The 15,395-nt window shown below is 43.1% G+C and overlaps 1 protein-coding gene across 1 annotated transcript; it reads right to left on the reverse strand.

Moving 5' to 3' along the window:
* Window positions 1-9,389: 9,389 nt before the first annotated feature.
* On the reverse strand, window positions 9,390-15,174 carry LOC115572860 (immunoglobulin lambda-1 light chain-like). The gene is made up of 6 exons (XM_030403310.1): window positions 15,117-15,174; window positions 14,698-15,024; window positions 13,805-13,814; window positions 13,371-13,522; window positions 10,264-10,566; window positions 9,390-10,148 (listed from the first exon to the last, which is right to left on the reverse strand). Exons 1-6 carry the CDS (start codon window positions 15,157-15,159, stop codon window positions 9,976-9,978), a joined length of 1,008 nt encoding a protein of 335 aa, XP_030259170.1. The 5' UTR covers window positions 15,160-15,174; the 3' UTR covers window positions 9,390-9,975.
* Window positions 15,175-15,395: the final 221 nt, after the last annotated feature.

Consider the following 15,395-nt stretch of genomic DNA (forward strand, 5'->3'; position numbering starts at 1 on the left):
TGTCGTCATGGTGACCGTCATCAGCATCACGTGGATGTCCCTGCACTTCCCGTGACTGACCACAGGTGGTGGTGTTTCTCTGTGATGTTTAATGTCAGCACCAGCAGCAAACACAGAAATCCAGCATGTGATCAGCTTTAGTTTGAAATGTGTCACACAGTCGTGGTGGAAGAGCTGATTTATTGGTGTGACAGCGATCTAACAGCGTAAAGACACATGTCATGTCACACATGTGTTGTCTGCTGAGACAGCTGCAACATGTTGTCATTCTTCCAACAGTGTTTCATGGTGAAAATGATCCAAGTGTTCAGAGTTAGAACACACAGAACAGAACAAACATCTATATATACATATTATATACAAGTCAGTAGGTGTGGCTGTGCCACCAGGTTCAGTGCTGAGCCCCTTTGATAATTGTGTCAGTGTGGATGTCAAACTCTACGCTGATGACACTGTTGTTTACACAAATGAACAAACAGCAGAGCGAGCTGCTTTCAAGCTACAACTGCTATGAAATGATCACACAGCAGCTTCATCAGTCGCCCTCCAGTTTGGGTGTTGGCTGAATGATGACTGTGTTTATTTTTTTTCAGTCAATAAAAATCTTATAGCTTCATCAGTGTGAAATGGATTGGTAATTAATGATCACACCTCAACTAAGATTCATATTTATGTAACACATTCAAGACTGAATTACAAAATATATTTACAAAGACAAACATAAGTTATACATCAAGTAAATATGACATTATTTTCACACATTATAACTATCCATCCATGCATCCATCCATTTTCATCCACTTATCCAGGGCCAGGTCGCGGGGGCAGCTGCCTGAGCAGGGACACCCAGACTTCCCTCTCCCTGGACACTGCCTCCAGCTCTTCCGGGAGGATCCCAAGGCGTTCCCAGGCCAGCTGAGTGGCATAGTCACACCAGCGTGTCCTGGGTTCTCCTCGGGGTCTCCTCCCGGCGGGGACATGCCTGGAACACCCCCCGAGGGAGGCGTTCCGGGGGCATCCGAAACAGATGCCGAGCCACCTCAGCTGGCTCCTTTCGATGTGGAGGAGCAACGGCTCTACTCCGAGCTCCTCGCGGGTGGTGACAGAGCTCTTCACCCTGTCTCTAAGGGAGGAAACTCAAATCGGCCGCTTGTATCCGGGATCTTATTCTTTCGGTCATCACCCGAAGTTCATGGCCATAGGTGAGGGTAGGAACGTAGATTGACTGGTAAATCGAGAGCTTCGCCTTTCGGCTCCGCTCTCTCTTTACCACGACAGACCGATACAACGACCGCATTACTGCGGCTGCTGCACCGATCCGCCTGTCAATCTCACGCTCCATCCTTCACTCACTCGTGAACAAGACCCCAAGATACTTAAACTCCTCCACTTGAGGCAGGAACTCTCCCCCAACCTGGAGGAGCAAGCCACCTTTTTCCGGTCGAGAACCATGGCCTCGGATTTGGAGGTGCTGATTATCATCCCAGCCGCTTCACACTCGGCTGCAAACCTCCCCAGGACATGCTGGAGGTCCTAACTTGAAGGAGCCAACAAGACCACATCATCCGCGAAAAGCAGAGATGAGGTCCAGTGGCTCCCGAACCAGATCCCCTCCGGCCCGTGGCTGCGCCTAGAAATTCTGTCCATAAAAATAACGAACAGAACCGGTGACAAAGGGCAGCCCTGCCGGAGTCCAACATGCACTGGGAACAGATCTGACTTACTGCCGGCAATGCGAACCAAGCTCCTGCTCCATTCATACAAGGACCGTACAGCCCTAACAGAGGGCCTCCGACCCCGTACTCCCGGAGCACCCTCCACAGAATGCCACGAGGGACACGGTCGAATGCCTTCTCCAAGTCCACAAAACACATGTGGACTGGTTGGGCAAACTCCCATGAACCCTCGAGCACCCTGCGGAGGGTATAGAGCAGTTCCAGTGTTCCACGGCCAGGACGAAAACCGCATTGTTTCTCCTGGATCCGAGGTTCGACTATCGGCTGAATTCTCCTCTCCAGTACCCTGGAGTAGACTTTCCCAGGGAGGCTGAGGAGTGTGATCCCCCGATAGTTGGAACACACCCTATGGTCCCCCCTTTTTAAATAGGGGGACCACCACCCCGGTCTGCCAGTCCAGAGGCACTGTCCCCGACTGCCACGCAATGCTGCAGAGACGTTTCAACCAAGACAGCCCCACAACATCCAGAGACTTGAGGTACTCAGGGCGGATCTCATCCACCCCCGGTGCTTTGCCACTGAGGAGCTTACGGACTACCTCAGTGACTTCAGCTTGGGTGATGCATGGGTCAACCTCTGAGTCCCCAGCCTCTGCTTCTTCTATGGAAGGCGTGTCAGTGGGATTGAGGAGATCCTCGAAGTATTCCTTCCACCACCCGACGATGTCCCCAGTTGAGGTCAACAGCTCCCCACCTCCACTGTAAACAGTGTTGGTGGAGGTCTGCTTCCCCCTCCTGAGGCGCCGGATGGTTTGCCAGAATTTCTTCGAGGCCGACAGGTAGTCCTCCTCCATGGCCTCCCCGAACTCTTCTCAGACCCGAGTTTTTGCTTCCGCGACTGCCCGTGCTGCCGCACGCTTGGCCTGCTGGTACCCATCAGCTGCCTCAGGAGTCCCCTGGGCCAGCCAGGCTCGGTAGAACTGCTTCTTCAGCTTTACAGCAACCCTTACTTCCAGGGTCCACCACCGGGTTCGGAGATTGCCGCCGCGACAGGCACCGGAGACCTTACGGCCACAGCTCCGGACAGCCGCGTCAACAATGGAAGTGGAGAACATGGTCCATTCGGACTCAAAGTCCCCAGCCTCCCTCTGGGATCTGGTCAAAGCTCTCCCGGAGGTGGGAGTTAAAGATCTCTCTGGCAGAGGGTTCCGCCAGACGTTCCCAGCAGACCCTCACAATACGTTTTGGTCTGCCAGGTCTGTCCATCTTCCTCCCCCGCCAGTGGATCCAACTCACCACCAGGTGATGATCAGTTGACAGCTCAGCCCCTCTCTTCACCCGAGTGTCCAAGACATACGGCCGGAGGTCAGATGACACGACCACAAAGTCTATCATTGACCTCCGGCCTAGGGTGTCCTGGTGCCACGTGCACATATGGACACCCTTATGCTTGAACATGGTGTTTGTTATGGACAAACTGTGACTAGCACAGAAGTCCAGTAACAAAACAGCACTCGGGTTCAGATCGGGGAGGCCGTTCCTCCCAATCACACCCCTCCAGGTAACACTGTCATCGCCCACGTGGGCGTTGAAGTCCCCCAGGAGAACGACGGAGTCCCCGGTTGGAGCACTCTCCAGTACCCCTCCCAGGGACTACAAGAAGGCCGGGTACTCTGCACCGCTGTCCTATCCCTGACCCGAAGGCGCAGGGAAGCGACCCTCTCGTTCACCCGGGAAAACTCCAACACATGGCGGCTGAGCTGAGGGGCTATAAGCAAGCCCACACCAGCTCGCCACCTCTCACCGCGGGCAACTCCAGAGTAGAAGAGAGTCCAGCCTCTCTCACTCCTTGATATTATAACTATTTATATAAAAACAAACAAATCATAAATGATAAATTGTCCTTGTATTGATGTTGTTAAACATGAGTGTACACTACGATCCTCTCCAACATGTCTTGATATGTTGTGTAGTGTTCCTGGTTGGGGTCCGGCTGCAGAAACTGTCAGTGTAAGTATGAGTCAATAGAAAGTCTGATACAATAAATCATTAATGAATAATATCAATAAATTAGAATTAATAACCAGGATGTTCTTTGTTTTCAAGACAAAGTCAGAGTAAAATCTTCGCCTGAACCTCCTGAGCAGTATTTAATATAAAATGGATCCTTGAAGCAGTTTTTTGTCTCGTCTCCACCAGCTGAGCAGGAAAAAACTCTGGGAAGCATTTGAGTGCTGCCAGGGCGAGCCAATCAGAGGCAGCGATGGATTGGTATGTCACAACATGTCCCATGCTTTTTTCTAAGAAAAAATAAAATAACATTTGTTATATTGTTATTTTTTAAATAAAAAAATATTCATGTTATTGGCCAAAATTGTGGTTTGTAAATACAAAAAATTTCCTAAAAAGTAGTTGAATTACTCGATGCAGTACAAAATATGAATGTAGTCTAACTACCAGCAAGTTACAGCAAATTGTAGTTAAGCTATGTAGTTAAACTACTGTTACGCCCCTGATCTAGGGGAATCAGTGACATAACATGATGTGCTGCTCCCCATTCTTCCCACTTCCAAGAAGGCCAGTGTCACAGGAACTTGTAAAGTAAAGGTAGCTTTTTATATGCTTCAGAGGGAGTGCAGGCCAAAACAACAAACAAAAATCATCTAACTCCCTACCTTCCCTATACAAATCAAAAGTATTAACAAAAAAAAAGATTCTTACCTAACTCCTAAAAAGGGGAAAACAGGAGAAAAAAGGGTTAAAGAAAAGGCTTCTCCCTCCTACTAGGCTACACACAATTTACTAAAGGTACAAGGTTACAAAAGACAGGTTGACAATTTACACTATGTTTCACAAAACACAAACTCAAAATCCTTAACAAGCTAGACACTGGTCCCAGTTGGATGTGGGTGAATGGTTGGAGAGCAAATCATGTTATGTCACTGATTCCCCTAGATCAGGGGCGTAACATGATTTGGGGGCTCGTCCGGGATCTGAATGTCCATGGGATGAGGTAGATGTGGTTTGGTTTAGTTTGTTTGTGTAAGTGGCCTTTAGTTAAGTGTAGTGGTCATCTCTTTTGTTAAGTTGTTGCTGCATGTTGTGTGTCTGTCTGAGTACCCCGACCAGATAGCTGCTGGGCACTTTCAAGGATTTGCCATGTTTGTTATTTTGTCTTTCTTATTTTTGGTGGTAATCCTGAGTGGGGGTACGCTTCAGTGTTTTGCAGTTGACTAGGTTCCTGGTCTTCGGTGATTCACTGAGTTCAGCGTTTAAAGACGCCTCGAGCTCGGCAAGCCACTGAAGACTAGCTAGGTGAGTTAGTCACCTTTTGTAGGCAGGTCAAGTTGGGGTGTCTCTACAGTTTCCCTTCGTTTTATAATTTGTACAGCAATGTGGTTTTGTGTGAGATGGCTGCTTTTGTGTTGGTCACGTTGTGATGTTTAGCCCTAATTAATACTTGTGTGCAGTAACTTTTTGTGACCTTTTGGTTGTGGTAACTGGACTCCACTTTTGTTGGGTCACTTGTGGTTGCAGCTTAAGAGTAAGCTTGCAACATTTGTGTAGTGGTGACTACAGTGTGATGCCTTTTGTGTGTGGATGTTGCAGTCCACTTTTGGTTTGGTCACGTAGGTGTTACTGTTCTTGGTGTATTAATTAGAGTGATTGGGATGGCGTCACTTGCCAGATCAGTGGATCTTGAGTGGTGGGTATGGCTTCCCAGTTTGTCCGGTCACTTTTTCTCTTTCTGTTGCACTCTCCATTATAGTAACGTGTGGTTGGAGATCAAATGGTGTCCATTTTGGGTGTTGTAGTGGCAGTTCACTTTTGTTGGGTCACTTGTGGTTGCAGCTTAGGGGTAAGCTGGCAACATTTGTGTGTAGTGTTGACTACACAGTGATGCCTTTTGTGTGGAGGCTGTTGCACTCCACTGTTGTGTTGGGCACCTGTTGCTGTTTTTGGTGTGTGTTATCTGTTACCACAGTTGGTGTATTTGCTTTTTGTGTTCTCTCCTCATGGTGGTGGCCAATAATAAGGTTATGGATCCTGTTTTTATGTAGATTTGTTTTAAGGGGGAACAGACGTGATTGATCAACACCCGATTGCATAAAGTTTACGTGTCCCCAACACTGCACACAATACACAAGTGTGGTTTGTAAGTTAGAGGAAAACAGCTGTGAAGCTTCAAAACAGGTTTCATGCCACAACAACATGTCACATTTGGAGCTGTGTGAGTGAAGCACAGACAGCTGCACTGATACAATCTGAAGCTAGAAGCTGACTGACAGGAGATCAGTGGCTCAGTGGGGTTAACCAGGTGAACTGTTGGAAACTGACCACTGATTGAGACGGACACACGACTCTGACGGCTCTGACAGCAGCTCTCTGATCAGCTGGAACCTCATTATGAGACCTGAGGTGAACCAACATGGACGCTCCACTTCAGCTTCACTAAACAACAAGACGACTTGTTTGTCTCTGTGGTTTGTGTTTCTGTCTCTGTGGTTTGTGTTCTGTCGCTCTGATCGATGAGAACAGATGAACCACATGTTCCTGTTAATGTTACAGTCGAGGAGTCGCTGCTGCAAATCCTCTCGTTGTCATTTAAACACTTTGAGGGAGAAAAGTTTGAATTTGTCTGAAATTATATTTTTTACAGGGGAAATTTATGAGGAAGTAAGATTTCAGAAACACAACATTTAAGAATTATTTCTTTTCTTTAGCTGCAAAAACAAAGAGAAAATACAATAATTAATCATGATGTACAGATCATGTATCATAATATACAATGATGACATATTACTACACCTATTATTACATATATCAACAGTTTGATTGAATTGTGTTTTAGTATTTTTTTAATACATGAATCAAGTGAAATATGAGAAAATGAACCTTTACAAATATACAGTATATGTGGACTATTTTAAATTAATCTTTTATTTGTTTGTCTGTTCTTCACAATAAGCTGAAGCGTATATCACTGGATGTTTCTGTAGTTTATATATAAAGCATGTTTTTATATGTTTGTTGTTGTATTCACTAAGTATTTAAAAACTGTGTCTTTTCTGTGTATAAATAATCTATTATCAGTATTATTTATATGATGGTGAATCAGACGGATGGAAGCTGAGACAGTGAGTACTGAGCGCTGTAACTGTTGTAACTGTCATTGTGTTGTTCATGTGAAAAAGTGCAGCTAACGGTGAGGAGGCTGCAGAGCAGAAACCCACACAGCCCGTCTGCTGCAGGAAAGGAAGTGCTGGTTGGCTCTCAACAGTTTTTTATGAGTCCTAATAACCACTGAGAACAGATTCATATCTGCTGCTGTACACACTCATCAACTCCTCTCCCTCTCTGGACTGCTTTGTCTTTTCTCTTGTTGTCTGGAAGCCTTTTTTCCACTGAGCCCTCCACCCACACAAAGTTGAACTGAGCCCAGAGACCAACAGTGACCCCCCACCTGGAGCTCACGTTCATGGACTTTATTTATGGTGATTTCCGCCATCACAGTTTCACTTTACAGTTCACACTTGGTGTTGATGAGAGCCAACAAGTCCTCATAGAAAACTGACAAAAGGCTTCTTAGTCAGCGGCCTCCACAACAACACATGTGAGTGTTTTCTGATGTGACACCTCAGTGGTTCATGTCACTGAGGGTGTGTCTGTTACACTCTCTGGTTGGAGGAGCTCGTTCATGCAAACAGATTCTTGTTCATGTTCAGAAACTCAAAGAGCTTTTTGATCAAATAGTCCAAGAAGTGAGGAGCTCCAGAAGCTCGACTCAGGAACTAAATCAGGAGCTTTAGTCTGTTCCTGTCAGCATTTTCACAGCACAAACAACTGTCAAATAAAGGGTTTAAACACAGACGCTGAGCTGTGATGTCATTATTTACAGTCAGTTATTACTGATGAGTTTTCCTGTTTGTTACAGTCGAGCAAACTGAGAGAGGTCGACCTAACAAACACAGACAGGAAGCTGAAAGAAATGAGACTGAAGACTGAAATCAACTCCACTGTTCAACTTGAGAACAAAATGTTCTGAGATGGTTCAGGTATACTATAGCAACACCATGTGACTGTGTTTTTATGTGTCTCACTTTATTTATGTTTCCATGTTTTATATATTCATGAATAAATATGATATTTAGATCAAATTTTCAGTTTGAATGAAGAATGGGTTGATTTGTGTTCACCACCTGTTCACAATATTAGAAAATATTTCCTCCACACAGGAAATGACACCACCTTAAATATTTGCTGAGGTTACTCTGCAGAATCATTTATAAATGTTCTGTGTTCATATTATTTTCTGTGTGTTTATTCTGTGTTTTCTATAACTTTGTCATATCTTAACATTATTTAGACGCAGGCCTCAGATCAGCCCTCTGGGTTTTCTGACTCCTCCTGCACTGTTTATTATAATTTTTGTGTATTTTTTTTAATTGTACGAAATAAAACAAGAAAACACTGATATGAACCCAGGTGAGATGTTGAAGATTAAATTAAAATCAATAAGATAAAATAATAATAAGATAAAAAAATAAGATAAAATGATCCTCTTTATAATAACATCCACATTAAAGATGTTCAATGAAATGATTCACAGTTTGTCTCATCAAGAAAATAAAAGGCACACAAATGTTTCAGGTTATTTTATTAAAACTTGGCTTTGAATTAAAGAATTAAAGTTCTGTTTCTGATTTCTGATAAAAAACCTTATTTGTCAAACAGATTTAGTTAACTGTTCTGAACAGTGAATAAAATTGAGATGAAGCAACAAGCAAAGTTCATCATTTGGATGAAAAACAGGAAGTGAGGCTGACAACATGAACAGAAATATTAAATATTGTGTCTAAAATCAGCTTCATATCATAAAACTAGTGACAGGTGTGGTGGAGTTCTCAGTCAGCCTGTTTTCTTCTGATCAGATCATTTGTGGATTTAGAATGAAGTTCTCCTGAGATCACTGACAAACATCAATGTTGAGATCGTTTCATACCAGAGTTGTGTTTCCTCCTGAACTCTGCACTCAGTGAATCTTTTTTCTAGTTGAGGGAAATTGTGAGCGTTCTACATCTGAGCAGAGTGACAATCAAAAGTCAGCGCTCTACCCGGTCGCCTGCATCCGGGCCGGGCTTCTTTGTGCAGAGTGTTGCTGCCTTTCATCAGCCCGGCGCCTGCAGGTTTCTTCTGTTTGTTCATGTTACCCTTCATATCCGAGCCCCTCTGTACACCTTCACCAAGTCCACTTTCATTTCATCAGGGACTTAAGAGGCAGTAAAAGAAGTATGTTTCAGTCTCATTGTCCCCTGTGTAATCATTACACAAGTATTAGTGACCTTTCCCCATAATTATAAACACGACTCAACATGAGTCAGGGTTGTTTTAATGTTTCACTGTTTCTGTGACATATCTGAGGTTTTATTTTGTGTTTTGTGAATATCTTTGTAAACAGAAATAAAGCACTATTCCAGCATCCAGCTCTGGAAATATACTGTTGTGCAAACTATATGTACACCTTTATCCCAATATCCTCACTGGTGTTGAGGAGTGTATATTTGTGGTCTGGGCTGTTTTTAGTCTTTTTCCTGTCTGTACCACCACAACACTTTCCTTCATCTGATCTGTATCGTCAACATTTGTTCTCTCTGTTAGCGGTGGTAGCTCGCGTTGTCTGCGTTGTGTTTTGATGAAGAGGAACAGATCAGGATGTCTTTGGAGGTGATCTCCGTTTATTCAAAAATCTTCAATTCTGCACTTACACAAATGAAATGATACAGAGATATTTCAGCATATTCAGGATTCAGTTTAAGATAATAAACCTGTAATAGCGTGGCAAACACACAGAAGTGTCAGACAACAACAGCAGAAAGTGGAGAAGCTCACGTGGGAATCATAAAATACAGGACGACCCTCTGAAATGAACGAAGCGGTTCAGGACCAGAGTCTGAGACGCTCCTCATGTTGACTCTGGAGGCCTCACATGTCAGCTTAACTATTAACTGTTAACTATTTACAGAGTTTGTGTGATTATAATACAACAAATTACATAAAATATGTCACTGTTACACATGTTACCTGCTGTATTACTGAGCTTGTTATATTGACACAATAATGACGTCATATTCTCATAAAAATGGCTGAAGTGATGCTGCTGCTGTTTTTGGATCTTTTGATTTTGGATCAACAGAACCACTTAATGAGTTTTGCTAACAGGTACTGAGAAGTGGAAGAAGATGAAGTGAGAATGTGCTTCTCACATTCCGGCCTACAGGGACCGGCTCTGGACTTCATCTTCAGTCGGTGGACGGTTTCTTCTTTGTGAGGATCCTCAGCAGAGAGAGTCCACAGCAGTACACCAGACTCTTCACTATCAGCACTGTGTAGAGCACACAGAGCAGCTTCACCCTGTGCAGAGACGGCCCAGAAGGTACTGGTGGAGGTGCTGGTGGAAGAGCTGCTGGAACCTCTGAAACAGAAAAGAGGCCAAAAGAAATGTCAGTCCTCTGCTCCTCTGCTCTCTTTGACAGCGTCTCCACATGAAGCTGAATCACTGCTGAACACAGTCACCAAGCCTTCATTACCTTGTTCTGCTTGGATCTCTTCTTTGCCCCCCTCGTGCTGGACGGAGCAGCGGTATTTATAGGTGTGGAGAGAGTCCCGATGAACCAGCAAGATGGCGGTATTTCGTCCCGACTCTCTGAGCTCCAGCTGCTCTCCCTCAGCAGGGACCCACTTCTCCTGATCCTCCCTTCGTCTTTTCCAGGAGAAGCGGACCAGAGGAGGAAACATGGCTGAGGCCACACACAGCAGGGAGCTCCTCCCCTCCAGGTGGGCTCTGGATGCTGCTGGGTACACGCTCACCACGGGCTTCACTATCTTCTGATCTGAAGTTTGACAGCAGCAACAAGCAGCACAGACACACATTGACACAGTCAACAGCAGCTTCCAGCACTGCACTGCATTCAGTGTGATCCTGGAAACTACATGGACTCTGATCACTAAACTACTCATCAATACAGCACAAAGTTCAACACATAGACTGGATTCACCTGCTTCTGTTAGTCAGAATATTTAAGGCTTTTACACACCGGGAACGATACCAGTAAAAGACACTATCATGAGAAATACTTGCCTGTGACTGTTTCGGACTATCAGCAGGGACGGACTGGCCATTGGGCAATGTGAGCAAATGCCACTGCGGCCACCTGGTGATGCGGCCGCTCAAATAAATAAATAAATAAATAAATAAAAAGCGGAGCGGCTGCATCAATATGCGGCAGCAAATGAATAAATAGGCTAAATAAATAAATAAATAAATATAGCGGGGCGGCTGCGTCAAAAGGCGGCCGCAAATGAATAAATAAATGAATAAATGGCCAGCGACCCTCATGGTTCTTTCGGGCCGGCTGACAAATCACAGAGCGGTCTCAAGCTCGTTTCTCCCGACTGTTTCGAGCGTCAATAACATTTTTAAGCCAAAGGGAAACTAAATGTCTCTTCACCCAATATACTAATGAGTAGAGGTTCTAATCACTATTTATATGCCACATAAGAGTCTCTATATCACAGTCATGGTTACCTTCTACAGTCACAAACTTTTATATCACTCTGCATTGTTTGAAGCGAAATGTCTTATTCAGATGTTTAAAAACGTGCATAGTTTGAAATAAAACAAATCTACCTGCATTTTTTTATTTGAATAGTTGTTTGCAAAAGTTAAACTGAAGCAATGCCTTCTGGGAATTTCAAGACTGAATCGAGTGGACCTTCTGAGTGTGGTTGTTGGAAGTTGACTGAGTTTAAGCGAGCAAACAAATTAATCAAGGCATCAAGCGACACAAGGAGAGACATCTCAGAGAGCACTGTTGGTTGACGGTGAAAAATGCTGCAAACCGACTGATTTGTTTTTTAAAATCAAGTGCAGCTTCAGCTAGCACTAGCGCTAATACTGCCAGGACAGTGAGGAATATGAGCAAGAGGAGGATGAAGAGGTAGACATGGATGACTGCGTGACGGTAAGACACGTTTGTATTATTATGGATGATTTATTAATGTGTTTTATGTATTGGGGTGTAGTTGTTTATAGCTTGGGAATTTACGTTTACTATCACCGGGGCTATCAAAACTGCCTGTTCTTTACGTGCGCGCACCCCCCTTCTGTGGGCCGCTGGTGGGTGAAAATGCCAGGGCCGTTTTTTGTTCCCAGTCCGTCACTGACTATCAGTGACGTAAATTTGAATACTTTTACATTTATGTTAAAGTTTCAACACTTTGCCATAAAATACAGACTGATGACGAACACAAACAACCAACAGCTCCTCCATTCTCATCAGCTGTGACATGAATCCGTTTCCTACAACATGATTGGATGATGCCGTCGTTAGCGTCGCGAAAACTCGAAAAATCGATCTCGCTATGAAAAAACGATGGCGCTTTTTGTCCGTAGTGCTCGTGACATAACTATCAGTTCAAAATGAATCTCACAAAATAAACTCCTCCAGTGTGTGAAGACCTTAATGTAAACAATCCTCAACAAATTAAATAGTTATTATTCTTAATATAAAGGAAAATAATAAATAAAAAAACAACATCCACCAGATAAAGCGTAACATATTAACTTCTATAATAAATTAACATGAAGGCTTGCTCATATCATAAATTCTGATTTACATATTATTTATAATATGACATTTATAAATGCAAAGTAAAACATGTATTTAGTTCAGAATAATTCATTATAAATTCAACGTATTCTTAATGTTTGTTTTCTAAATATGAAATTGTGAATTTACTTTTTGTGATAATAAATATATTTTGTACTGAAATAAATTGTTTTGTTATGTTTTAACCACAGCATAATTAATCATAATAATAATAATCATTAGATTATTATTTTGTGTCCTGATTTTTATATTTTCCGTCATACATGCGTTTCATCCAAAATGTATATAAATATATGGTGTCAAAGATTTTAATTAGTAGAATTTTTAATATACATTCCTGTAGTAAATATACTTTGACAATATATGGTGGTAAAACTGTTAAAACCCCTGATTAAATTTCTTTTATATGATGACGAATATTTTCCGTTGTAAAATATATTTTTCACAATATTTCCACGTATACAGAAATATATATTACAATTGTAAATATATTTGTAGACACTGCTAAACACATTTTGTATTGTACAAATTATCATTTTAAAACACTTTTACAATATGATCAAAATATGTTAAAATCACATCCCACACAAATAAAGAACAGAAACAACCAATAAGACACACTGACTGAGACGATCAAACATGTGCAACATTCATTAATCTGCATGTGAATGTGAATTTTCAAACCAACTGTGGAGGTCTCGACTGAATCTGAGAGACTTTGAAGAATCCTGCTCATCTTTTCAGTTCACTTTGATTAACTGGAGAGTCGAAAGTTGAGTGATGAACATAGCAGGAAAATCCTCCACAGTCATTCATGTAGAATTTAATTTCTTTCAGGATAGAAAAGAAAACCAGCGTGGAGTTTGAACAGCAGCTGACGAGGAAACAGAGCGCAGCTCCGACATCACTGCTGAGTTTCTCTCATTACTTTAAGATTAAGAAAACGTGAGCGAGAACACGGACGCATAACAAAAGTGAACTTGTCCATTTAAACCAGTAAAGGAAAAATGAATGTTGAGTCTTACCTGTTACATACAGTTTAGTTCCAGAGCCAAAGATGAGGTATCTGTTGGAGTCACCGTATCCTTCCACAGTGAAACACACTGAGACAAAAACCTGTCTGCTGCTGAAAGTGTCAGCTGAGCTCAACCTGTCCAAATGATCCACCACCATCACACTTCAGCTGCATCGAGTGTTTGTCTAATGTTCACATATAGTTCACAGTGTATATAGAGATTATATATAGTGTGTGTATATAGACACATTCATAGACAGATGTGTGTGTTTTCTGTAAATTAAAACTAGGATGAAAAATAATCAAATGACGTAATGCATCACAAGTTTCATCAACTGATTACAACTAAATAACAATGTGACAGAATCACAAATGGACATAAGGATTAATGTATATTGATCTGCAGATATAGAAGTTACAACACTGGTGCTGGAATGCTTTTACTGTGAAGGGGCTGCAGGAAGTGTAGATGAGCACTGTGAGGGAGGGATGGACTGAGATTCTCGCTGTGTTTAAAGCAGCTCAGTCTGCTGTGTTTTCATGTGTATAACACAGTGTCATCAGTATAGAGGTGTACATTAATGCTGTCACACTGTTTGGGAGGATACATTTATATTAATAGTGTTTCAATGTTTGGTTCAGTTCTGAAACTACAGCAACAACAGTTTCTGCTTTGCTGAGTCCACATTTAGTATTCTTTACAAGCTGGGGATGACAGTGAGAGACATAGAGAGCTGATCTGAGGACAGTGGATGTGACTCGTTCTCTCTTTCAACCGGAATTCTGCATAAAATGATTAAAACTAAAACTCGAGCAGACAACAACAGTGTGTTCAGCCATATTTAGACCAAACTGAGTGTTTGGAACGTCATTGAGAAAAGGATTATACTGCACGGAGGCTTTGACAAGTTGTTGTGATGTTTTGTTCCACTGTAAAAAAAATTCACCACTGGAATCTATTTAATTTGTCTGAATCTAAGCTGATCGCAGCCTCGATTCTTCTCAAGGAACAAAACTAGAAACCTGCAGGTTGTTGAGGATCTAAATTGACTGTTGTACAAATGAAACTAAAGCAGACAGAGCTTTGTCAGGAATCTGCTGAAATCTGAGAAAACATGACTCACACAGAGCTGCTGCAAGGCTTTTACTGTGAAGGGCTGAAGGAAGTGTTTGTGTTCAGATCAGAGCAGAGAGTTCTGCCTTCAGCTCGTGACTGTGGCTGAGATGGAGGTGAAACATGTGAACCTGGGCTGTGGTTTACTGCTCTCTTCCTGTCTGAAACAATGCCATCTGTTCATCTGTTGGTTTTTGTTCAGGCTGCTCAGATCATTTCTCACTGTGGGCTACAGTTTGCCAACAGACGCAGTAGTAGGTGGCTGCATGGACGTGTTTGATACCCGTGATCGTCATCTCGCAGCCGTCCTGCTTCCTCGAGGCTGAGAAATCACCTTGCTGAGGATGATTGTAGCGAGAATTAACTTTCCCATCAGCCAGATCAATACGCAGAATCACTCTGAGCGGTTCTGTTTCTGTCTGCTGGTACCAGTAGACCTGTTTTTTATCACACGGTTCAGCTCCTCCGCAGCTCAAGATGATGTTTTCACCAACTCTCCTAGTCACTGATAACTGGTCCTGAGTCAGCTGTCCGGCCATTGCAACCAGCGCTGTAGAGAAGCAGACAGATAGATGAAGGTCAGTGTGACAGTGTTTGTTCCAGGTGGACTTTGTTGGCTCCTGATTGGCTGGAAACACTCACCTGAACACAGACAGCACAGAGCAGCAGCTGGGAGGAAAAGCATTTTGTGCAGTGGTGTTTCCTCTTGTGAACCTGGGGAAAAGTGGCGCTCTGACGCAGCTGAGGCCAAACCAGGATGAGCTGCCAGATCAGACGAGGGCCACGTGGTTTCTAACAGGTCCTCAGAGCTCCCATCAGCCCCTGCGGCTCACAGATAAGGCCGCTGTCTGACAAAAGGCCTTTTTCACAGCAGACATTTTGACTTGACGGAGAAGCACAAGTGTTACTAATGACATTAAC

This window comes from Sparus aurata, chromosome 21 (assembly GCF_900880675.1).
Source record: "Sparus aurata chromosome 21, fSpaAur1.1, whole genome shotgun sequence".
In the NCBI taxonomy this organism is placed as follows: domain Eukaryota; kingdom Metazoa; phylum Chordata; class Actinopteri; order Spariformes; family Sparidae; genus Sparus; species Sparus aurata.